Here is a 24,589-nt window from a genome sequence, read left to right as displayed (position 1 = left end):
TGTTATTCAGAATTATTACCCCAGTTTACCTGGGGGCAAGGCAGAGAGATAGCAAGTTTTGGGTTCTCTGGACAATCTGGAGCCAACCAAGGAAACTGCAGTGATTATGCTTTTGGATGAGTGGCTCCATGGCTTTTTCTGGCAACACCAGCCACTATGCCATTTAAAAACAGGGAGGCCTGCAGCTTAATGTTGCATGGACTGTAGGTGGCTTCTAAAGACTTCTTTCCCACATGCTCTCAATCCGTGTTTCCTCCTCAATACCAAATGTGGCTATGCAGAATGAGCTCACATCTGCCATGCAATCTGATTGCCTAAGAGATGACATCACTGCTATGTTTTGGGGAAGAAGGCTAATTTGGGGGTGGGAAACAGTGCTGAAACAGCAACTTTTTAGGGTTTCAAGAAGGCCAACCTGGTCAACCTCACTAACCCCCTACCCCACCCCCCAATATAGGCCAGCCTGGTCACTGAGGTCATTTGATGAGGCCCTCTGAACGGTATTTCTTTATAGATCTTTCATATTTATATACCGTTTTAATTCTATTAATGTTTAATTTTTTTAAATGATTCTTCTTAGCTGTTCCTATTTTATCAGTAAGCCACCTTGAGTCCCTGTCAGGGGAAAAGTGGGGTATAAATAAATATGTAACAATAATAATGGCACCTTCCATTGCTGATGTTCACCTGGCAGTGGCATGGCCCTTAATGCTACAGAACTCCCCATGCCAACAACAGATATATGCTGTAAACTTGTTGCATGCTAAAGATTAGGACTGTGCAACTGCTCTTTTTCCTCAATTTTTTTTATTAATTTTCCAAAATTTTAAACTAACAAACAAACATACATCATAACTGTGCTTAATCCAATCTTAATAACATTGTTACGATACTTCCTCAAATTCCCTTGACTGAGTTTCAATATATATCATTGTAACAGTTTTCCAAAACAAAATCTCATAAAATTTACTTAATCCTCTTAACATCTTTGTTTCTTTTCATCTTTGCTTTATTTTAATATTCTATAACTTCACATATTTAAATCCTTAGCCTATCTAATTTTTTTGCAAGTATTTCTAATTAATTTATCTTAGCATATTTCAGTAAATAATCTTTGAAGTTCTTCCATTCCTCCTGGTGCTCCTCCTCCTTCTGGTCACGGACTCTTCCGGTCAGGTCGGCTAGCTCCAAAAAGTCCATCATCTTCATCTGCCATTCCTCCACGGTTGGTACTTCTTGTGTTAGGACTGTGCAACTGCTCTGGCTGAATCTTGAAAAGAATTGGGTCAAGTCAGGTCAATTCAAGATTCACCCAGAATAGGTTGCAGCAGGTCAGATCAGGTCCACCTGGAGAGTTGGCAAGGGCAGGGAGAGAAGGAAACCCTGATTAAACTTGAATTCAGAGAAAGAGACATTTAAAATCTTAATTAGACAATGTGGAAGGTCCCTGGTTCAGTTTGGGGCCCAGATCCAGGTTGTGTCACTCCTGGGCAATGCTATTTTTCTAGAAGAAGAAAAAAGCTGCCCAAGCTCACCATAAACAACTCCCTCATTCTCTTAGAATGACAATGGCGTCCACCCGAGTGGTGACAGAACTGGGCTCTGGCAAGTTCCAGTTGAAAAAAGGCCCTGCTCCTAAGTCAGGGCAGCTCCGAAACACCCAAAACAAATCTGGGAACTCTTCCTGCCATCTTGCACTGAAATGAATGGGGTGGAATAACAAATATATATCCTAAGAACAAACCAGTTTAAAACCAAACGTGTTTCTGCAGCTTCACCTTTAATTGTTAAATGTACTGGTGAGGTAACTTTTCATCATCATAATCTTCCTAGCAGCTACATCTGCACAGCGGTGGCTTGGTTAGGCTGTCCAAATACAATTTGTTGGAAGAAACTCTCCCCACTTCCTTCCATTTAAGTCTCTTTCTATTACAAGGTTACGTCTTATTTCCTCCACTGAGCAAGGCTGGTCCACCGTGACTCTTGCAATGAAATAATTGTTTGGGATGGTGCAACTGTCTGGACGGATAAAACTTCCAATTAATAGTTTTCTTGGGTGTTCAAAGATGACGCATGGCATTGTTTGCTCACCCATGTTTTCAGACATTTCGGCGGAATAGCACCCAAGTGCTAAAACAAGCATTTGTAATTTTCTGTGTTGAAACTAGTTCAGATCTGCCTGTTCAAGAAAATACTTTTTAAAATTACTGGTGGCAGGACAGTGTCTGCTTCTTTTATTATTGCCCAGGCAGGTGCAATCTGTGGCCCTGTGTTGGCCAAGACTCGGGCCAAATCTTTATTGTCTACATTGGAAAGCAGGGTTGGCATGGCAACGGGGCAAGGATCCTGTTTCACAATCCACCCACCTTGCTGATGGAATGGCCCTCCGCTAGGGTTCAGAAGTGCCCAAAACCCCTTTCATGGAAATCAGCCAGTGCTGAGTATTGGCATGATGCAAATCAAGTGTCCAGGGTCTCACTGGGTGATCAGGGTGAGAGATTCAAGCCATACAAGAGCTCAAACCCAAGCTTAGGGTATGCTATGGTCAATCCTTTCCTCAGGTCCCTTGTGGGGGGTGAGCTTTACAAACCCGCCTAAAGGAATTTCCTGGACATAGCTGGCAGTCTGAAGGCAGTGTCAGCAGTTTTGCAAAAAAAAAAAAAAAAAAAAGCTCAAGATTTTGCCAAAAAAAGCTCAACCAATTGGGACTAAGGGACCAGTTAAGGTTGGGAGAGAAAAATATTTTCCAGCTCTGACTACCAATAGCCCAGTGAGGCTCTAATACTGAGGGGATGCCACATGGATGAGGCATTTTAGAGGCCTCATGCCTCCCTCCTCTCACAAGACCTTGCAGAAAATGCCACCCCACAAGAGAAGATGCAACTGCACCTCCTCACAACTCTCTGGGCCCCACTCTGCCAGACCAAGTCGCCCCACACCTAAGTAGCACCTAGAGCAAGGCTAATCACAGTCACCTTGGATGTGTTGAAAGAATGAAAAACATCCATCTTTTGCCACTCATTTTGCCAGTACAGTGGTACCTCGGGTTACATACACGTCAGGTTACATTCGCTTCAGGTTACAGAAGCTGCTAACCCAAAAATAGTGCTTCAGGTTAAGAACTTTGCTTCAGGGTGAGAACAGAAATCGTGCTCCGGCAGCGCAGTGGCAGCGGGAGGCCCCATTAGCTAAAGTGGTGCTTCGGGTTAAGAACAGTTTCAGGTTAAGAACGGACCTGCGGAACGAATTAAGTACTTAACCCGAGGTACCACTGTACATTTATTCCTTTGTTTGTAGAGTTCTTTCCGTTTCCATGTTCTCCAAGTAGGATTAGCATTGGATACAGCCCAATATTTTAAAGGGGGTGATGTTCTTATCTTCTCTCATACGTATATTTTTATACTAGAATGAAGAACAGAACAGTAATAAGTCATGTCCTTAAGTGCCCCTTAGACAATCTCCCTACAGCCACATCCCACTGCTTGTCCCTATTTAGTTAAATATCCTCTTTAGTTCTGCTCTTCAAGCAGGGGTGGCGTTGCTTACGTAGGCAAAATTGCACAACCCCACACAAAGGAGGCATCTAAAGACTTAGGAGAATGCCAAGCATCTTGTATATATTTACAATTCTTTTTTAAGGAAAAGAAAACTGATGGGGGAAACTTCAAAATAGCCCACTGCGGACTGAGCATGCTTACTGAATACAGTGGTACCTCGGGTTACATACGCTTCAGGTTACAGACTCCGCTAACCCAGAAATATTACCTCGGGTTAAGAACTTTGCTTCAGGATGAGAACAGAAATCGTGCTCTGGCGGCGTGGTGGCAGCGGGAGGCCCCATTAGCTAAAGTGGTGCTTCAGGTTAAGAAAAGTTTCAGGTTAAGAATGGACCTGCGGAATGAATTAAGTACTTAACCTGAGGTACTGTTGTAGGCAGGTGGAAGGAATATCATGAAGGACGCCTCGGCACAGCAGCGTTTTGTTGCAGGCCGCAGTTGCAGCCAGATCATATGCATTGATGCTTCTTGCTTTCTCTGCACATAGAAAGCAAGCATGTTAAAGCAGGGCTGGCCCATGACATTTTGGCACCTGAGGCTACCCACAAAATGGTGTGGGGTCCCCAGGGAAGAAGGGATGAGTGAAGATCCACATCAGGAACAAGGGGTGGAATCAAATCAGCTTTACCAGATGGTTGCAGTGGGAATCAAAGGCTGCTGTGGAGGGGAAAGGGCCCCACTCTGGATCATAATGTGTGGATACAGACCCCACGAGACTCCAGAGGTCAGTCCCGTCCCCCCCACCTCCTCCCTATGGTTGGGATTAGACCAGCAGCATCTCCCATTCACCAAGAGGCCTCTGTAGAGATGGCATTGGTGGGACTGCTGAGCAGGCAGCCTATCCAACCTCCAAGGGGTGCACCAAAGCCATCGCTGCTACCACAGCAGCAGCAGGAGAACCAGGCAAAGCATTCCTTGGAGGCTGAATTGGCTGGCGCTGTGGAGCCTGCCGCCTGAGGCAGCTGCTTCACCTTGCCTCACGGGTGTGCCGGCCCTATGTCAAAGATGAGAGATGAGACATGCCAATTCCTGTCATTAAACTTTCCTATGGGGGATGGGGAATTTAATGCGGATTTATCTAATTCATGCCTCCTGAAACTGAAATGCAACTGGGGTTTTTTAAAATCTGTACTCGTCCGAATTCTTCAATGCAGTTTCTCCAACAATGAAAACCTACACAAAAATGCATTGTCAAAGTGTGATATGCACCTGCAATGAACATAATGTGCAAACGTGCATTATGTTAGGAACCATATTAGGAAAAATGTTGGTTAAAATGCAGTCAAATATCTGTGGTGACCTCTTTTTTTTTAATGCAAACTGATGCAGAAGGAGTCAAAATGACCTTGGCCGGAAAAATGAGGAGTAAAATGCAACAGAAATATCTGATCATCACAGCATGTTCTGACACTGAGCAAAACATCTTCCCTTTTCTTTTTAATTTTTTTTTTATTACCCAGTCTAAGGCATTGTGAAAACAGCCATGATGGTACCATTGCTCAATGATGAGCCCTTCTCCGGTTGCTAATCAGAGGATGTTGTAGCAGACGATGAGTCAGAGCAGAGGGAAGTTGTGAACTGCTATATAAATCGGGGAGATCCCGCTAATAATACAAACAAACAAAGGGAAACCATTTACTCTGCAGGCAAGGAAGACACCACCATGGCTGTAAGGATGAAGAATCTCCTTGTTCTTCAATTCCTGCTGCTCATCATTATATCTTCCACTTTTGCTGCTTTACTGGGTCAAGGCAACGAGGATGAGAACACCAGGCTTGTTAAGGTAAATATTCGCTTCAAAAGTTTCATGGAGCAAAAGCACACTTTTCTATGCTATTGCTTCTTGTTGTCGTGCCAGGACTAATTAAAAAAGGAGGGCTCTTTGGCGCTCCTATTTTATGGAGAGCCAGTGTGGTGTAGTGGTTAAGAGCGGTAGACTTGTAATCTGGTGAACCGGGTTCACGTCTCTGCTCCTCCACATGCAGCTGCTGGGTGACCTAGGGCTAGTCACACTTCTTTGAAGTCTCTCAGCCCCACTCACCTCACAGAGTGTTTGCTGTGGGGGAAGAAGGGAAAGGAGAATGTTAGCCGCTTTGAGACTCGTTCAGGTAGATAAAGCGGGATATAAAATCCAAACTCTTCTTATGTTCAAATCTAGCCCTTCTTCTAAGGCTTTCAGGACAATATGCACACGGTTTCCTCTCTGTGCATGGAATCATAGAGCTGGAAGGGAGTCTTGACAGTCATTTGACCACCTGCTGCCCAATCTGGAGTGCCAGATGCAAACAACAGCATCCCTGACAGATTGCCACCTTACATTCCTCCAGTGATGGGGGCATTTTACCCTTACATCCAACCCTCCCCTAATGCTTATGATAGACATCAGGGATTTGGGGGCCTTATTGGTTGTCACCAGCAGAAGGACCACTGGCAGTGATTCGTCACCTACTTGGGTGGGTCTGCAGCACCCACAATAGTAGAGTGCACACACACACACACACACACACACACACACACACACACTACACATCATCTGACACTCCCATCATCGACATACTACTTGGAAAAGTCAGGTATTGGTTGATTCTAAGAGTCATACCTATTTAGCTAGCCTGGATTTTTTCTGTGCATTTAAAAAATAAGTCTCTGGGCTTAAAAAGTAGGAAGGAGAATGTGCCAGTGATATCAGGAAATATTCTGTTGTCTGCATAAAAGGCCAAGATTGTGTGCCACTCCCATTCCACATCTACAACCTGACTTAATTGGCTGCTGAATATTACTTCACTCTGTTTATCTCACATTTTTATCTCACATTGGAAACACAAAGGGTCTAAAAGCATCTCTTTCCATCCCTCCCTCCTTCCCTCCCTCCTTCCCCCCCCCCCCCCCCGCAGTCCTATTTAAGTAAATTCTACAGCCCTGAAGGTGAGGCTGTGGCCACAATCAATATGGATGATGATGTCGCTGTAACAGAAAAGCTCAAGAAAATGCAGAAATTTCACGGGCTACGAGTGACCGGGAAGATTGATGCCGAAACAATAGCAATGATGAAAAGGGACAGGTGTGGCGTCCCTGATGTGGAGCAATTCACCCTCAACCCAGGGAAGCCCAAATGGGACAGGAAGAACATCACATACAGGTAAAGGTTTGTGAGTTTCCCTTAGGAGTGGGCGGCTTCAATAAGGAAATGCTCTAGTCCTCAATGTACTTGCTCAGGAGTAAACTTAGGACATTCTGCCTACTGTTCTATGCAGAGTTCAGCATGCCTAAGGTTATAGATTTCACTGGGCTCAGCAAGACCTGATTTTTCATAGAACCATTGCAGCACATGTATTAGGATGATAGCCTATGGCCATGGTTGTGAGAGCTGTGCAACGAGGTTTACACACACACACCCCGCAACAACAACAGCGTGAATGCATGAAAGTACACACTCACTCACATTACCACTGCAATTGAGAGCGGGGTGTGTGTGTTAGGGATGTGCATTTACCCTCCCTCACACAGCAAATCAGGGAGATTTGGGCTCTGCTGCCTGCAAATTTCATCCACTTGTGTGAAAAGCGGGGGAAGGTTACAGCCATTCTTAGATGCATCATTGCAGTCAGTGGGGACAAAACTCCTTCAGATTAACAGATCAAGTTGGGTTCCAAATAATGAGTCAAATCTAAATGACACAGAGTGGATTTGAAAAAAGATTGGGATGCTTCCAAAGGCTACAGGTATAGATACAAGGTGACTCTTGTGTTCACTGCATGTCCCTAGTATATGCAATTAGCAGACTCAGGTGATAAATCTTTTCTTTTTTCTTTAAAGACATGCCTGTCTTGGGGCCAAAGTAGAAAGGCATGTCTTTGCACTTAGTGTGTGTGTGTGTGTGTGTGTGTGTGTGTGTGTGTTTATAACTAGACTCCACTCGCTTGATTCATCCACCGGGCTGCTATTTGTATTTGCTTTGCTTTCTTTTGATGTACAAGTCAAATGGAAAGATATATTCAAATGTGTCTCTACACCAGCCTTCCCCAATCTGATGCCCTCCAGATGTGGCTGGACTCCAATTCCCATCAGTACCAGACAGCATGATCAGGGGTGATGGGAGTTGTAATCCGAAACCACTGGATGGCACCTGGTTGGGGATTGTGGTCTGTCTGTCCAACATACCGTTTCGTTCTATATTCTGGTTGCCTAAGCAGTGCTTCCCAAACTTGGGTCTCCAGCTGTTTTTGGACTACAACTCCCATCATCCCTAGCTATTAGCTGGAGACCCACATTTGGGAAACACTGGCCTAAAGGAATGACCTAGCACCTTATTTTTGTTTTTTGTTTTGAAAGGATTGTAAGCTATACTCCAGATATGCACGAATTCTATGTGGAGAAGGCAATCGAGGCAGCATTTAAAGTTTGGAGCAAGGCAGCACCCTTGGAATTCAAAAGAGTCACGGATAAAGTGGGAGATATAGAGCTCTCTTTTCAACGTGGAGGTAACCGTACAGTGCAAGAACAAAGTCACCATATGTCCAATTTAATAACAACAACAACAATAACAACAATAACAATAATAATAACAATAATAATGTATTGTTTTATATTCAGACCACTATGATAATTCTCCTTTCGATGGGCCTGGTGGGACACTCGCACATGCCTTTCAGCCAGGGAGCAACATTGGAGGAGATGTCCATTTTGATGAGGATGAAACCTGGACCGCAGGCGGCCCACAAGGTACCATTTTACAACACTTCCTTTCTCAGCACTGAACTGTATAAAAAGACAACGCAGCACATAGGTGACGCAAGGATATAAGCAACTGGTTTATGCTAGGTCCCCGAAGGCAGGCAAAGATGATTGGTGGAACAGATGATATCCTTCCAGAGCACGGTGTGTCCTCATTCTGAACTCTTCACTACATAAAGCATTTCTATGAATGAGAGCAGCAACATAGGTGCAAATGGAGGCAGTCCATAGTAGCTGAAGCTGGGTGCAGGGCAGGAAGTCGGGTGAAGTCAGGAACAGGCTTGCAAGCAGGAAGCCAGGGTGTGTCAGGAGCTCTGGCAGGAAAGCAGGACAGGGTTTAGGCAGGAACTAGCAACCAACAATGTTGCTCCCGCAATTTGGCACTGAGGCTAGCTAGCTTTTATCTGCCCTGAGGCATAGAGTGGCCCCTATCCTCTGGTGACTCGCCCCTCCTGGCCTGGAGGCGAGCACTCCTCCTGCGGGAACTTAGTTCCCTCCGCCTCTCTGCCCTGAGCCTCTGCAGCTCAGGAGAGGCTGGAGGGTTACCGGACCCAGAGGCAACCTCAGCTTCCTCTGACGGGGCTGAGAGTGGAGCACCAGCAGGCAATGGGTCCTCCATCACCTCAGGAGCCAGAGCAGACTCAGCTGTTGCCTGCACCTGAGGATCCAGCACAGGTGAGGACCCTTCAGGCTCAGGCCCCAGCTCCAGCTCAGCTGGTTCTGGAAGTGGGGAATCCTGTGCAGGCTGGGATCCCTCAGGTTCAGCATCTGAGTCCGAATCCCAGGTCATCACACTGAGGCTCTAGCCCAGCCCTTTCCCTCCTATGCAACTTACCTATCCGCAGCAGTGAGAGTCCCATTGAAAACAATGCAAACAGGACTTAGCCGCACTAATTCACATCCCACTAGGACTTGAGGCTAAATAACATACAATGTTAAATGCATTCGTGAATGTAACGTGTGCAGGACTTGGCTTTTCCTTCTGCCTAAAAACAAACCCCCAGAGGGATATCAGGATTAGTGCTGGGGCATGCTGGAAATTAAAGTTCCCCACTTACCCCATCCCACCCCCAGCATTCTGATGAATATTTCCTCCCTGTAAACTGCCCTACAATCAAATTTTCCTTTGGATCAAACACAATATTTATTTATTTATTTATTTATTTATTTATTTATTTATTTATTAAATGCATCCACCGCCCTTCCTCCAGTGTGGTGTAGTGGTTAAGAGCGCTAGTCTTGTAATCTGGGGAACCGGGTTCGCGTCTCCGCTCCTCCACATGCAGCTGAGGAGATTCCCTCTTCTGCCAAATAGCAAGGGGGTGGAGTGATTTTCATCAGGACTGTGGAGCAGGGAAAGGGTCAAAAAGCATCTCTATGCATCGTGGTCCCAATCCTGAGCAGTGCCCACCTCACTGGGGAAGCCAGACGTGTTAAATGTAGCTTAACCTGTCCTTCCTTCCTTCCTTCCTTCCTTCCTTCCTTCCTTCCTTCCTTCCTTCCTTTATTTTTCTGCAAGGAGCTCAAGGTACTTTACGCGAATCTCCCCCTCCTCATTTAATACCCAAAGTGACCTGGGTTGGGGTGACTGGCCTAAGGACTCCAACTCCCATCAGCCTATCAGTGAGCTTCCTGGCCAAGTGGGCATTTGAACTTGGGTCTCCCAGGTCCTGGTCCGACACAAGCCCAGAGTTTCCCAACAACCTCCAGCTGTTTTGGACTACAGGTCCCATCATCCCTAGCTAGCAGGACCAGTGGTCAGAGATGATGGGAATTGTAGTCTGGAAAAAGCTGGAGATCCCAGGGTTGGGAAACACCGCTCTAGCCACTAGACCACAGTGGCTGGGTCACATTCTGCAACCCTGATATGCAGAGCCTGCACTCATCCTCTGAGCATCAGCCCCTAGTGAAAGCATGCCTGGAGTCTATATTCTGACCCTTTTTCTACTAGTTTCCCCCCTAATGGAACTATGACCTCCTTTTCAGGGCACAACTTGTTCATCGTCGCTGCCCATGAGATCGGACATGCTCTGGGTCTGTCTCACTCCACTGACCAGGGGGCACTGATGTACCCCTCCTACACATACTCGGACCCCCGCACATTTCAGCTCAACCAGGACGATATTGATGGCATCCAAACCCTCTATGGTAAGGCTAAGAGAAATCACCATAAAGTTGAAACGCATGTGTTCTTAAACAAAGGAATTGGTTTTGCCTGACCGTACCTTAAGATGGGAGTGGGGAACATTTGCCACTCCAAGAATGACATTTCCTTCTTGGCAACCTTTTTTGGGGGGGCAGCATGGCATTGGTGGCCAGAGGTGAAAGAATGTAAATTTTCACTTGGTGAAGTAGAATTGATCCTCTCTATCTTCTCATCTTGGCAAGCATGAGTTCCTGTTGCTCAAGAAGGATGTGACGCAATCTCAGAGGAGGTTCTGGTCTAGGGAGAGAGGAGGTGGCTTGGAAGGGGTGTAGCTTGTGGGGGGGGGGAGTCCCAAGAGTGGGCTGGAAGGCTGTGTTTGGCCTTCAGGACTGAGGTTCCCCATCCCTGTCTTCTGGTCTTCTGGAGAGGCACTGCTGCTCTGCTTTGTGAAAGTGTGACATAATTCTCTCTGCAAAAGAGGGAAGAATAATCGAATCATAAAATTGTAGAGTCAGAAGAAGAAGAAGAAGAGTTTGGATTTGATATCCCGCTTTATCACTACCCTAAGGAGTCTCAAAGCGGCTAACATTCTCCTTTCCCTTCCTCCCCCACAACAAACACTCTGAGAGGTGAGTGGGGCTGAGAGACTTCAGAGAAGTGTGACTGGCCCAAGGTCACCCAGCAGCTGCATGTGGAGGAGCGGGGAAGCGAACCCGGTTCACCAGATTATGAGTCTTCTGCTCTTAACCACTACACCACACTGGAAGGGATCCAAGGGCCATCTAGTCCAACACTTTGCAATGCAGGAATCTCAGGGAAAGCATCCATGACAGGTGGCCATTCATCTGTCTTGATGTTGTGCTTCTACAAAGGAGAAGGCCTTTCCCGCTCTTGTTTTGGAATGACTTCTGGCATGGGGGCACATTTGCTGCCAACGCTTCAAGTTTCTCGGTGCTGCATGAAGATTTTTGTAGGCACATAGGCTTTTGAGTTTTGGAATTGTGCTATGTTTTTTAAAATCTTTTTTGTGAGGGGTTAAAAAACAACAACCTTGAATTTTGCCATTCTTTGGGTCAGTGATGGTTTAAAATTGGATCTATATGTTGCATGAGTTAATTTCATTCACCCTTCCATAAATCGCCCCTGGGGTGTTTGATGAAGGGTGGATGCGAACATATTTTAAATAAATAAATAAAGCTGATGGATTTTAAATAAATAAATAAAGCTGATGGGTGGACCACAACCTACTGGAATATGGATGCACCTTTCAAGGGAAATGGAATGCAATTCAGAGGTGCTTTGCCATAGGTCCCCTTCATTTCAATATGGTCTGCATAGATCTCTGACAGATTGGGCCCACATCTGAAATATGCCTTGTTGCATCAAAATGAGACTTGCTTTGCAACAATCAAATAAAAAATATTTACATTGTAGCAAAAGGTACTATTTTTAATTTAACCTTCACTGAATTCTGCTGCTCTGAACATCACCTTGCTTGCTTGCTTGTTTGCTTAATTACTTAATTACTTATTTATTGTATTTCCACATGCTTAAGATTGCTTAAATTATCCACTTGACGTGAGGCTTCCTTTATTTTTCTTTCCATTTAGGAAAACCCGATATCCCAGTCAAAGGACCCAAAACACCAGAAGCTTGTGCTCCCAGCACCACTTTTGATGCTGTCACCACCTTACGTGGAGAAATGTTGTTCTTTAAGGGCAGGTAAGTTGCTTTCTTAAAAACAACAATTTGAACAAAATTTCCATCTCCAAACAGGACTTGCATCTCTAATGCCTTGCTCCAGCACCCCACCTGTACCAAAGCATGCGCTCAGACTCTCGGCCCTGCATTTTGAGGCGAGGTAAAAACAAAATGAGCCATAAGAAGCCATAAACAAATGACATTAAAAACAGCAACACCACATACCTATCGGTTCAATTGTATGTGCCATGATGGAACAATTCAGTGTTGTGTGACTCTCTCTTACACAGACAGACAGATGACAGATCAGTCTATGGTGGCTTCACCCCACAACTCACAAAATCAGGCTAATAGTCTGGATTCATTCCACCATTTTGTCACAAAAACAGAATCATAGAATTATGCAATCATAGAATGCAGAGAAAGGCATCAGACTGAAGTCAGAGCCCTGGACCACGTAGTTCAGTATTGTCCACATTAACTAGCTCTCTGGGGTTTGAGACTGGAGTCTTTCTCTTTGGAGATGCCACTCACATCTTTCCATCAACGTTTTCAAATTAGGTATTTATGGCGCAAACACTTCCAGTCAGGTGTTCAGCTCGAATTCATCGGTACCTTCTGGCCGGATCTGCCATCTGGAATACAAGCCGCCTATGAAAATTATGAAACTGATAACTTCATTGTTTTTAAAGGTGAGTGGCGAACTTCGATTCCCTTGCAAAATTGCTGGGACTAGTTTATGCTGCAGAATAAGTACAGTGCTACCTCAGGCTACATACGCTTCAGGTTACATACGCTTCAGGTTACAGACTCCGCTAACCCCGAAATAGTACCTCAGGTTAAGAACTTTGCTTCAGGATGAAAACAGAAATCGGGCTCCAGCGGCGTGGCAGCAGCAGGAGGCCCCATTAGCTAAAGTGGTGCTTCAGGTTAAGAACAGTTTCAGGTTAAGTACGAACTTCCGGAACGAATTAAGTACATAACCTGAGGTACCACTGTACTGAAATGCATTTGGTCAGTGTTCCTCAGCCAGCATGGCCACTTCAGGGTGCTATGTGAAAGTCTAGGGTATGTAGGCAGTATTTATTTAACTGGCTGCCTTATCCTACGTACCGTATACTTACCTGAAGTAAGTTCTGTTGGGTTCTGTGGAACTGAACCCCAAGTAATATTGCAGACTGACCAAGCGAAACTCGCTCATAGAATTTGGACTTCACGTTCTAAGTTCTGCCACATTGCTGTCCTTCAGACTTAGCCAAGGCTTAGCAAAGGTTTCACACACTCTCAGCGGCATTGCAGAATGGAAGCTAGGAAGGCCATCGTTTTTGTAATACTAGCTTCTTCCATCTATCAAAGCTAGCATTCCCCAAAACCTTTTCGAACAGTACAATACTTTTGGGGGATGAACCATTGCACATTCCAGTCAGGAGTTACATGTTTCACTTGCGTGGTGTTTGTATCTGCATTTTAGGGAGGTTAAATAGCTGCTGTTTGTCTTCATCCACCACTGAGAAGAAAGGCAATATCTACCCCTGTGTTCCTTTGAACCAAATAAAGGGCCCTTTCCAAGCCCAGTGTAAGGCAGGGGGTTGGAGTGTTTTGCTGTTAGGAAAACATTATTTAAGCAGATAAAAGTTCCTGGAAGCTTTAAAGAGGGTTCCAGAATTTTCTTTAGTGTGTAGGAGTGGCACTGTAGGCTCAATTGGTGTCAGATGGAGGAAGTTGCAGGCTGCAATTTTCGCACAAGGAAAGCACACACACACACATACACACATGCTGTCAGCACACATTCTGACAACAAGTTTGGAAGTAAGACAATGTGTGCTGCTGATACTGTGAGTTTTGCTGTGTCAGGATTGTTAATTACTGGATTGAGATTATACCGTGCTGGAGAGATAAAGAAGGAATGTAAATAGTTTGTATATACAGTGGTCCCTCGGGTTACATACCCTTCAAGTTACCGTACATACGCTTCAGGTTACAGACTCCGCTAACCCAGAAAAAGTACCTTGGGTTAAGACCTTTGCTTCAGGATGAGAACAGAAATCGTGCTCCAGCAGCACGGCAGCAGCGGGAGGCCCCATTAGCTAAAGTGGTGCTTCAAGTTAAGAAGCGCTTCAGGTTAAGAACAGACCTCCGGAACGAATTAAGTACTTGACCCGAGGTACCACTGTAATAGTAACAGAAAATGCTTGTGCAGCCAGTCAAGCTCTTGACTGTGAATTTGAGTATGACTCCTCTTCTTGTCCTCTGTCTCCAGGGAAAACTCTGCTACAAACAGTGAGAAGTGGTTTTACCGAGGTGCCACCACACAAGCACAAAAGCGCAGCAGAAGTGTGTGGGCGGTAACCTCTAATATTTGCCACATCTGCTTAGTAGGACAGAAGAGTCCATGCAATCTCTCTCACACAGGGAGAAAGCAATAATTTAGCACTCGATCTTCAGATCACCTTTTAATACCAAGCCACTTTGGATACAATCACATGAGCATAGCCAGCAGTAACCATTAATTCATTCATTCTTAAAATATTTATATACCCCAACTCTCTATCAAACCTTCCTGAGGCATCTAACATAAAACGGTTTCCCTATAAAAAAATTTTATTTAAACAAAACTGTTTTCCTTGAATTACATGGAATGTTATCCCCCTCTCTTTTTCCCCCAGGAAACAAATATTGGGCTCTAAATGGATATACCATTGAATCCGGCTACCCTAAGAGCATCTACCAGCTGGGCTTCCCAAATACTGTGAAGAGAATTGATGCCGCATTTAGCGATCCAGGATCTGGGAAGACATATTTCTTTGTAAATGAGAAGTATTGGAGGTATGGCTTGACTATTCTGAAGTTCCAAATGAGGGATGGAACAGTCTGTTTTCAGTCTGGTCGATTTTGCCAACATTTATTCATAAGTCTGTCCTGTCCCATTTCCACACCTGGCTGTGATTTTTTTAAAAAATGCATAGATACAAAAAATATTCAACTGCAAACTAAAATATGTATTTTATCACAAAATGCCTATTAAATGCATATAATAACACACAAATTTATTTATGGATTTAAAACAAATTGTAGAAATGGGAATTTCAGTGTACACTTTTCTAACCCCATTTTGTCCTAAAACATGCATTTTTATGCATTTTTTTGAGCTGAAACTATTGAAAAATTTGGAGAAGTGTGAAATATGAAGGATAACAATATTCAGATCTGTATATCAGTCCAGGATGTACAAATTAGGTTGGGGTCTGCTTAAAAATACAAACAGAAAACTCTCTTTTCCTAATGTGTCACTCTTAAAGTGTGGCCACTATATATTAATTTACTTACATATATATTTTTTCTCGCTTTCATTGAAGAAACCCAAGGTTACAGATTCGATCTGTGAGAACATATCCTAGTATTCAAGAGGAAGCAATAGAGGCTACATACATGCCATATATTTAAAACACATGTAAAACACATGATGCTGTTGTTGTTTGTTATTTAGTAGTTTAGTCGTGTCCGACTCTTCGTAACCCCATGGACCAGAGCACGCCAGGCACTTCTGTCTTCCACTCCCTCCCGCAGTTTCATCAAACTCATGCTGGTAGCTTTGTTCATGGCTTTGAGAACACTGTCCAACCATCTCGTCCTCTGCCATCCCCTTCTCCTTGTGCCCTCCATCTTTCCCAACATCCGGGTCTTTTTCAGGGAGTCTTCTCTTCTCATGAGATGGCCAAAGTACTGGAGCCTCAGCTTCAGGATCTGTCCTTCCAGTGAGCACTCAGGGCTGATTTCCTTCAGAATGGATAGGTTTGATCTTCTTGCAGTCCATGGGACTCTCAAGAGTCTCCTCCAGCACCATAATTCAAAAGTATCAATTCTTCGGCGATCAGCCTTCTTTATGGTCCAGCTCTCACTTCCATACATCACTACTGGGAAAACCATGGCTTTAACTATACGGACCTTTGTTGGCAAGTTGATGTCTCTGCTTTTTAAAATGCTGTCTAGGTTTGTCATCACCTTTCTCCCAAGGAGCAGGCGTCTCCATCTGCAGTGATCATGGAGCCCAAGAAAGTAAAATCTCTCACTGCCTCCATTTCTTGCCCTTCAATTTGCCAGAAGGTGATGGGACCAGTGGCCATGATCTTCATTTTTTTGATGTTGAGCTTCAGACCATATTTTGCACTCTCCTCTTTCACCTTCATTAAAAGGTTCTTTAATTCCTCCTCAGTTTCTACCATCAAGGTTGTGTCATCTGCATATCTGAGGTTGTTGATATTTCTTCTGGCAATCTTAATTCCGGTTTGGGATTCATCTAGTCCAGCCTTTCACATGATGAATTCTGCATATAAGTTAAATAAGCAGAGAGACAATATACAGCCTTGTCGTACTCCTTTCCCAATTTTGAACCAATCAGTTGTTCCATATCTAGTTCCAACTGTAGCTTCTTGTCCCACGTAGAGATTTCTCAGGAGACAGATGAGGTAATCAGGCACTCCCATTTTTTAAAGAACTTGCCATAGTTTGCTGTGGTCGACACAGTCAAATGCTTTTGCGTAGTCAATGAAACAGAAGTAGATGTTTTTCTGGAACTCTCTAGCTTTCTCCATAATCCTGCGCATGTTAGCAATTTGGTCTCTGCTTCCTCTGCCCCTTCGAAATCCAGCTTGCACTTCTGGGAGTTCTCGGTCCACATACTGCTTAAGCCTGCCTTGTAGAATTTTGAGCATAACCTTGCTAGCGTGTGAAATGAGTGCAATTGTGCGGTAGTTGGAGCATTCTTTGGCACTTCCCTTCTTTGGGATTGGGATGTAGACTGATCTTCTCCAATCCTCTGGCCACTGCTGAGTTTGATTCCCCCCAAAGAATCCCAGGAAATATAGTTTGCTAAGGGTGCTGGGAATCATAGCCTATTTTCATAGTCACAATGTTTTCCGATATATTATTTTTGTACGTCGTCCCATTTTTTAAGGGTTCTTTCCGTCAATCCAGTTGATGGCCTTGTTTATAGAAATGAGAAATTTCATTAGCTTCATATTTCCGTGAATTGTGAATAAAACCTATGCTAAAGGTTGTTTTAGCTTCAAGTAAGAATGCTTGTCTTTGATCAGGTATGATGAAATTAGACAAACCATGGAAACAGGTTACCCAAGGCTGATAGCCCAAGATTTCAAAGGAGTTGGCAAAAAGATTGATGCTGCTATACAGCAAAATGGTAAGTAAAGGAATAAATTGGTGCCTTTTTTTAATTGTAGAAATAAGATTCACCTGGAATTCAGCATGGCTTAAAGAATAGTCTAGGATCTCATATATTGTGTTATTAAAATGTATTAATTGCTGTGTTGTTTTAATGGATTTGTTTTGATGCATATTTTAAAGTTGGTTGAGCTTTTTTGGGTAAAATCACTGCCGACGTCCAGATTTTCCTGGACATTTTTAGTGATTTCTACTTTGGCAACCTCATACTTACTCAGCTGCCGATTCAGGCATTAAGCACTACATTAATTTAATAACAGCAGGAACCATTGTAGAATACCCTAAGACTGGACTTTCTCCAATTTTACAATTTTGCCTGAACTTCGATACAGTCATGAAATCATAACTTTCTTTTTTTTTTCTTTCCTTTGCAAGCACAGCTCACTTCTTCTGAAAGAGATTTGTTATCCCGCTTTTTCATTTATCCCTATCTCTTTTCTCCTTTTTTAGGGTACATCTATTTCTTCCGGGGAAGACGGGTGACTCAGTTTGATCCTCGGAGTAAAAGCGTTGTTCCGCCCATTCGAAAGAGCAACAGCTGGCTGAACTGTTAAAACATTTAACGAGTGCTTTCTAATTATTAGTTAGCACTCCTGTTGTGCCTAACCTTAATTTATAAACAGCAATTCCTCCATTATCTACTGTCAACTGATGACTCAACAATGGCACGTGGAATTATCTTCTCACCCAAACGTACAGAAATTTTGGCTGAGTAAAACGTGCCCTAAATGTGCTTATGCAATCCACTGTGTTGTAACAGATTTGACTCTGCTTCTTCTATAAAAGACTTGTTATGAGGAACATCACTGTGTGTGTTTCCTTTGTGATTTTCTGAACCGAACACCACATATAGATTCACAACCAACCTACTAAAACCAGTGCTAACTTTCTGAAGTCAGAGAGGAAGAAGTTCACCCTTTTGCAACTCTTTGATCTGATTCACATATTTATGTGCCTCACTGGATTGGTCATCACTTGATCATCACCGGATAACTCAGTATGGAATTGTCATCTGTAGTGTTATCTCTTTGATGGCTCATTCACTCGTGAAATAATAATAATAATAATAATAATAATAATAATAATAATAATAATAATTTATTTATACCCTGCCCATCTGGCTGGGTTTCCCCAACCACTCTGGGCAGCTTCCAACAGAATATTAAAAAACAATAGTCTATTAAACAATAAAAGCTTCCCTAAACAGGGATGCCTTCAGTTGTCTTCTAAAAGTCTGGTAGTTGTTGTTCTCTTTGACATCTGGTGGGAGGGCATTCCACAGGGTGGATGCCACTACTGAGAAGGCCCTCTGCCTGGTTCTCTGTAACTTGGCTTCTCGCAGTGAGGGAACCACCAGAAGGCCCTCAGCGCTGGACCTCAGTGTCCGGGCAGAACGATGGGGGTGGTGATGCTCCTTCCTTCTGCTCGGAAACGTACTGGGAGCCAGTGTAGGTCTTTCAAGACCAGTGTTATGTGGTCATAGAGATGGGGGATAAATTCAATTCAGTTCACATTTAAAGAGGAACCTACCTAATTTGCACTTTGTGAAACTCACAGTTCTCTGGATTTTGCAACACAGTTCTCCAACCAAGTAATGTGTACAAAAATGCATACACTGGGGTAAAGTGTGCAAAAAAAGAATTCGCATACAGGTGGAAATGTGCATGTTTGTCCAAACTGCATACAAAAACATACTTATTAGAAGAAATTTGTGTGACTGCAGGATACATCAGGCTTCTCCAGAACTGAGCAAAATGTGGGTTCACACCTGCCTGTCTCCCCATTGATGTAGAAGTATCCATATGACTTTCTCTTCATCCCATTGTTTCCTCCTTTAAATGTGGGGTTTCTCCATTCTTGCAGAGTCCAGAATCCAGAGTTGCAGAATCAAAAACCAACAACCCTACATATAAAGGTGGAGAAATCTGGGACACCAATGGAGCGAGACCCACATTTTTCTCCAGTTTGATCAAGGCCATCTCCTTCTTGAAGCCTTTCTCCTTAAGGCCTACAGTTTGAGGACAACCTGTGGATATTTGCTGGTGAGAGAGACTCCCCATGCAACTGCCCTGCTGTTTCTTATTCTAACTATGTCAGAATATATGTCCTGGGGTTAAAAACGCTCAACAACTTTGGTAGGCCCTCAAGCATGTTCACGTCATCAAATCTGGCCCTCTTTCAAAAAAGTTTGGGCACCCTTGAACTATGTTCAGGGTTGATTCCTCATACTGAAAAAGACAGCATGGTTAACTGGCACAAATTAACACATGGTCATCCCCACACACATAGTTTTCTTCTTCAGCGGCCTTCATGAATTGTTGGCTGAACTCTCCCTATTATCAAAGTACTATTTAATATACCCATTTTCCACAGACCCAGAGGCTCTGGGAGAAGGGAGATGAACCAGTCATAAAACACTCTCCAGTTTAGCTGCTCTATCTCACTGGGCGGCCAGAAGGAGCGATGGGGTACAAAGGATTGGTTTCCCCAAAGTGCACCATGGTTGTGTATGGCGCATGCCATTCAACCCGGGACAGCACTTGGTAATCCCAGACTGCACACACAGCCATATGTTTGTGTGTGTGTTCAGATCCTGATAACTCTTTTTTAAAAAATTACCTGCCAAACCTTTTTTTTTTTTTTTTGGCATATAAAATTACTATAACAAACAACAACATCGTTTTGAAGTTCAGGGTAGAGGGACAAACATTTGACGGGGGAAAGCCGGAATGTGAATTTACCTCTCAGGAATGGAGTAGGGTTGCCATATTTCAAAAAGTGAAAATCTCCTCGCAAAATGAAGCTTTTAAGCTATTTGTAATGGAAATTTGCCCCCAAAAATCAACACTTCCAATATGGTCTACCATACACCCAGGTTTTCCCGCACATTTAAACCGATTTCCGAAAATTCCACCCAGACGCCATTTTTGATGGACGAATCCTGGCTATGTCCAGGAGATACCGATTGTATGGCAGCCCTAGAATAGGGTGGATCCAATTCAGATCTAGTAAAGCTCCTTTTGTACATAACCAGATTCAAATTGGGTTTCTCACTCTGCTTCCAACGTCTCAGGGAGGGGTGTGTGTTAAAAATCATTACCTTAAAGAGGCAGGTAAGAGGGAGGAGGAGGAGAGGAGGAGGAGGAGGAGGAGGAGTTGTTTGGATTTGATATCCCGCTTTATCGCTTTATCACTACCTGAACGAGTCTCAAAGCGGCTAAGAATCTCCTTTCCCTTCCTCCCCCACAACAAACACTCTGTGAGGTGAGTGAGGCTGAGAGACTTCAGAGAAGTGTGACTAGCCCAAGGTCACCCAGCAGCTGCATGTGAAGGAGCGGGGAAGTGAACCCGGTTCACCAGATTACGAGTCCACCGCTCTTAACCACTACACCACACTGGCTATCCTAAGGGGTCCTTTCTCGGCTGCAGATAACAAGCAGAACATAATTTGTAGCTGGACTGCATGGGAAAGGGAAGGGGGAAAGGGGAAGAGGAAACCCATGGGCAAATCATGAATTTCAGGTGTTCCAACTGAGCACTAAAAATTCACCCACACCCACAAAGGATTTCATATGTTTGACCAAACAGCCCGGGGGTGTGTGTAGATGAAGACATTGCTCAGTCCCAGTCCAGCAATTCTTAAAATAATGGAAATGTGAGGCATAGGAGATGCTTACAGGGGACCATTTGAAGGTGGGCAATGGAGGCCCCACATCTCCTATATCCACTAGATCTACTTTGCAAATGCTCTCCCAGGACCCTGATCTCCCGGTTAGGTTCATTTCCAGGCAGATTTGGAGACTGACTCAGCTTCTTAGAAAAGAACCTGCGGGCAGAGGGAGAGAATAAGAAGGAAGAACAGTGCGGGAGGGAATTTGGTAACGTGAATTGTGTCTTTCCGCATTTCAGTAGGAAGGCGATGTCACAACACGAAGCACTGATGTGTAATCTTATCTCGTTTACAAGCAGCAATTATGACATCGCTCCATGTCAGTGGCTTACATTCTTTGCCAGTTTCCACTGTGGGATAAACATCAGTATGGAGCGCACACCTCCTCTTGAGGCTATGTGCTTTTCAACATGCCTCTTTGGTGACCTGAAACTAATGAAAAATTGCAAGAGCGGATACCTACCTTGAGAAGAGAAAAGCAGAGGAGGAGTCTTCATGGAAGAGAAGGCTATCAGTCACTACAAGTCATGGTGGCTATGCTCTGCCTCTGTGGCTGGAGGCAATAATGCTTCTCAGCACCAGTTGCAAGGGAACACAGGGCTGTTGTGCTCATTTTCTGCTTGGTTTCCCACAAGCATCTGGTTGGCTGTTGTGAGAACAGGATGCTAGACTAGATAGACCATAGGCCTGATCTGGCAGGTTCTCCTTATGCTCTTATGGAAGAACCAGTGGAGAATGAAAGGCTGGCCAGGGCCAAGCCCAGAAACCCTAACAAAATATGATGACACTGTAGCAAGAGCTGCCATAGGATCAGGGAACACACACAAACACATATATTTCAGAGCACTTTTAGTCTGAAAATGTTCACGGGCAAACACAATGTTCTTATGCACTTAAAGGCCAGTATAATATGATATAATAAGACGTACTTTTTGTAATGTTCTAGAGGGGCCTTTCCAACAAGAGGTCTGCAGGGTGGCAACATGGGAAGAGGCATTTTAAGCTGTGGCTTTCCATTTGTGGATTAGACTCCCTGAGGAAGCTCACCTGGTGCCTTCATTACATATCTTTAGGCATCAGGCAAAAACGTTTCTCTTCAACCAGCCATTGGGCTGATTAACATTCTAGGTAAAGGTAAAGGGCCATTAGGTCCAGTCGTGAACAACTCTGGGATTGCGGAGTTCATTTCGCTTTATTGGCCGAGGGAGCCGGTGTACAGATTCTGGGTCATGTGGCCAGCGGGGATTCAAACCGCCAACCTTCTGATCTGCAAGTCCTAGGCTCTGTGATTTAATCCACAGCACCACCTGCATCCCGATTAACATTCTACGGCACTTTAAATGTGTCTCTGGGAGGGGAGTAATTGCTTTGTTTTGTTACGTATTTTGTGTTTTCATTTTGCATTTTTATGTTGTGAACAGCCCTGTGGTCTTCGGACGAAGGCCAGTATACAAATTTAATAAATAAAACAAAACAAAAGTCACACCAAAGTGACTTTCTCATTGCACTATCTTGATTCAAAATGGCGCTGGGAATCCAAAGGGTGAAGAAGTCTGCCACCCCAACCTCAGGACATCTTGTGCTGAGTTTGGCAATGATATCTCAAGAGATGTCCAAAGCTATGGAGAACAAATGGAGAAACCAGTTCCCAAAATACGTTAATGCATATAAACAACAAGTCACATTCTGCTGATAAATTTGTGTTCTACTCCACGGGAACAGGATGGTGGTGAAGCAAGAAGCTTAAAACAGAGCACAGATGTTGCCTCGTGGTGATGAAAGTTGCAGCAAGGGAATTTAGTAACAGGCAGTTTTGCAGACGATGGTGAACCTCCTCATCCTTTTGAGGTTCTGAGAACTTCATCTCCTCCTGGTACCTATAGGGCCTTGAGGGGAGGCAGGGATGGGGAACGTATTGCCCACTAGAAGTTGTTGGATTACACCTCCGATCAGCCGCAGTCAGCATTGCCAATGGTCTGGTCTGATGGGAGTTGTAGTCTAACATCAAGTGGTAGGTCCTCTGCATGGGGAAGATGGAGAAATGCTATTGGGTGACAGAGAAAAGGCAGGACTACTCAACAGCTACTTAGCCTCTGTCTTCACCCAAAAGAAAAGTGATGCCCAACCTGGTGATAAAAGAATAAATGATGTAAGGAGGGATCTGCAGGCCAAGATAGGAAAAGGGGTAGTAAGGGAACGCCTAGCTACTTTAAATGAATTCAGATTTTCGAACCGGTGGCTTCAAGCTGCAAGAATGGAAATTCCGACTAAAAATTCGGATAAACATTCTGACAATCAGAGCTATTTAACAGTGGAACAGTCTTCCTTGGGAAGGTGGTGGATTCTCCTTCCTTGGAGGTTTTGAAGCAGAGGTTGGACGGCCATCTGTCATGGATGCTTGAGTTGAGATTCCTGCATTGCAGGGGGTTGGACAAGATGACCCTTGGGGTCCCTTCCAAGTCCACAGTTCTATGATTCTATGATCATTTGGAGGGCCTCAGGTTCCCCATCCCTGCTGTACAGGAACAGACAACCTCCTGCTGACAACAACTTGTTTTGGAATATATGAGTTTTGAAACATGTTTTGCAAACTTACTCAACAGAGGAAATGTCAGCAATTTGTGGTTGATGGAGGATTTTCAGAAGATTAGTACCAGCTCCTGGAGTGGGAGGTGAGCTGGAGAAAGGTCTTCTCCTCCAAGGGTCACACTGGGGAAACCTTGTTAGCTTCTGTGGGATTAGACGGACTTCTGGTCTAATCCAACATGTCTCCTATGTAAAATTAGCTACCCTTGTCATATTCCTTCCCTCCCTCTTTTGGTCTCAGATCACATACAGCCTGGATGTGGAACAGCAGTCGGGGACCTTTTTCTTATGGTGCACAGGCACATTCTCAGGCGATAATCCTTTAAAGGACACATCATCATCATCATCATCATCATCATAATTTATTATTTATACCCCGCCCATCTGGCTAGGTTTCCCCAGCTACTCTGGGCGGCTTCCAACAAAACACTAAAATACAATAACCTATTGAAACATTAAAAGCTTCCCTAAACAGGGCTGCCTTCAGATGTCTTCTAAAAGTTTGGTAATTATTTTTCTCTTTGACATCTGGTGGGAGGGCATTCCACAGGGCGGGTGTCACTACCGAGAAGGCCTTCTGCCTGCTTCCCTGTTACTTGACTTCTCACAACGAGGGAACCACCAGAAGGCCCTCTGCACTGGACCTCAGTGTCCGGGCAGAACGATGGAGGTAGAGACGATCCTTCAGGTATACTGGACCGAGGCCGTTTAGGGCTTTAAAGGTCAGCACCAACACTTTGAATTGTGCTCGGAAATGTACTGGGAGCCAGTGTAGGTCTTTCAAGACCGGTGTTATATGGTCTCGGCGGCCGCCCCCAGTCACCAGTCTAGCTGCCGCATTCTGGATTAGTTGTAGTTTCCAGGTCACCTTCAAAGGTAGCCCCACGGAGAGCGCATTGCAGTAGGCCAAGCGAGAGATAACCAGAGCATGCACCACTCTGGCGAGACAGTCCGTGG

General features: G+C 44.3%; 1 protein-coding gene and 1 long non-coding RNA gene across 2 annotated transcripts in view; one reads left to right on the top strand and one right to left on the bottom strand.

Moving 5' to 3' along the window:
- The window catches only part of LOC307215215, a 134,533-nt gene that overhangs the window by 13,893 nt on the left and 96,051 nt on the right, over positions 1–24,589 (bottom strand). The window lies entirely within an intron of this gene.
- LOC307214857 (interstitial collagenase-like) lies at positions 5,156–18,177 on the top strand. Its single transcript, XM_079973910.1, has 10 exons — positions 5,156–5,340; positions 6,452–6,696; positions 7,890–8,038; positions 8,151–8,279; positions 10,278–10,439; positions 12,048–12,159; positions 12,700–12,830; positions 14,805–14,964; positions 17,232–17,335; positions 17,827–18,177. The coding sequence occupies exons 1-10, from the start codon at positions 5,221–5,223 to the stop codon at positions 17,928–17,930; spliced, it is 1,416 nt and encodes a 471-aa protein (XP_079830036.1). The 5' UTR covers positions 5,156–5,220; the 3' UTR covers positions 17,931–18,177.

This window comes from Podarcis cretensis, assembly GCF_951804945.1.
Source record: "Podarcis cretensis genome assembly, chromosome: 4".
NCBI classification, from domain to species: domain Eukaryota; kingdom Metazoa; phylum Chordata; class Lepidosauria; order Squamata; family Lacertidae; genus Podarcis; species Podarcis cretensis.
This window is presented reverse-complemented; position numbering and strand designations above follow the sequence as displayed.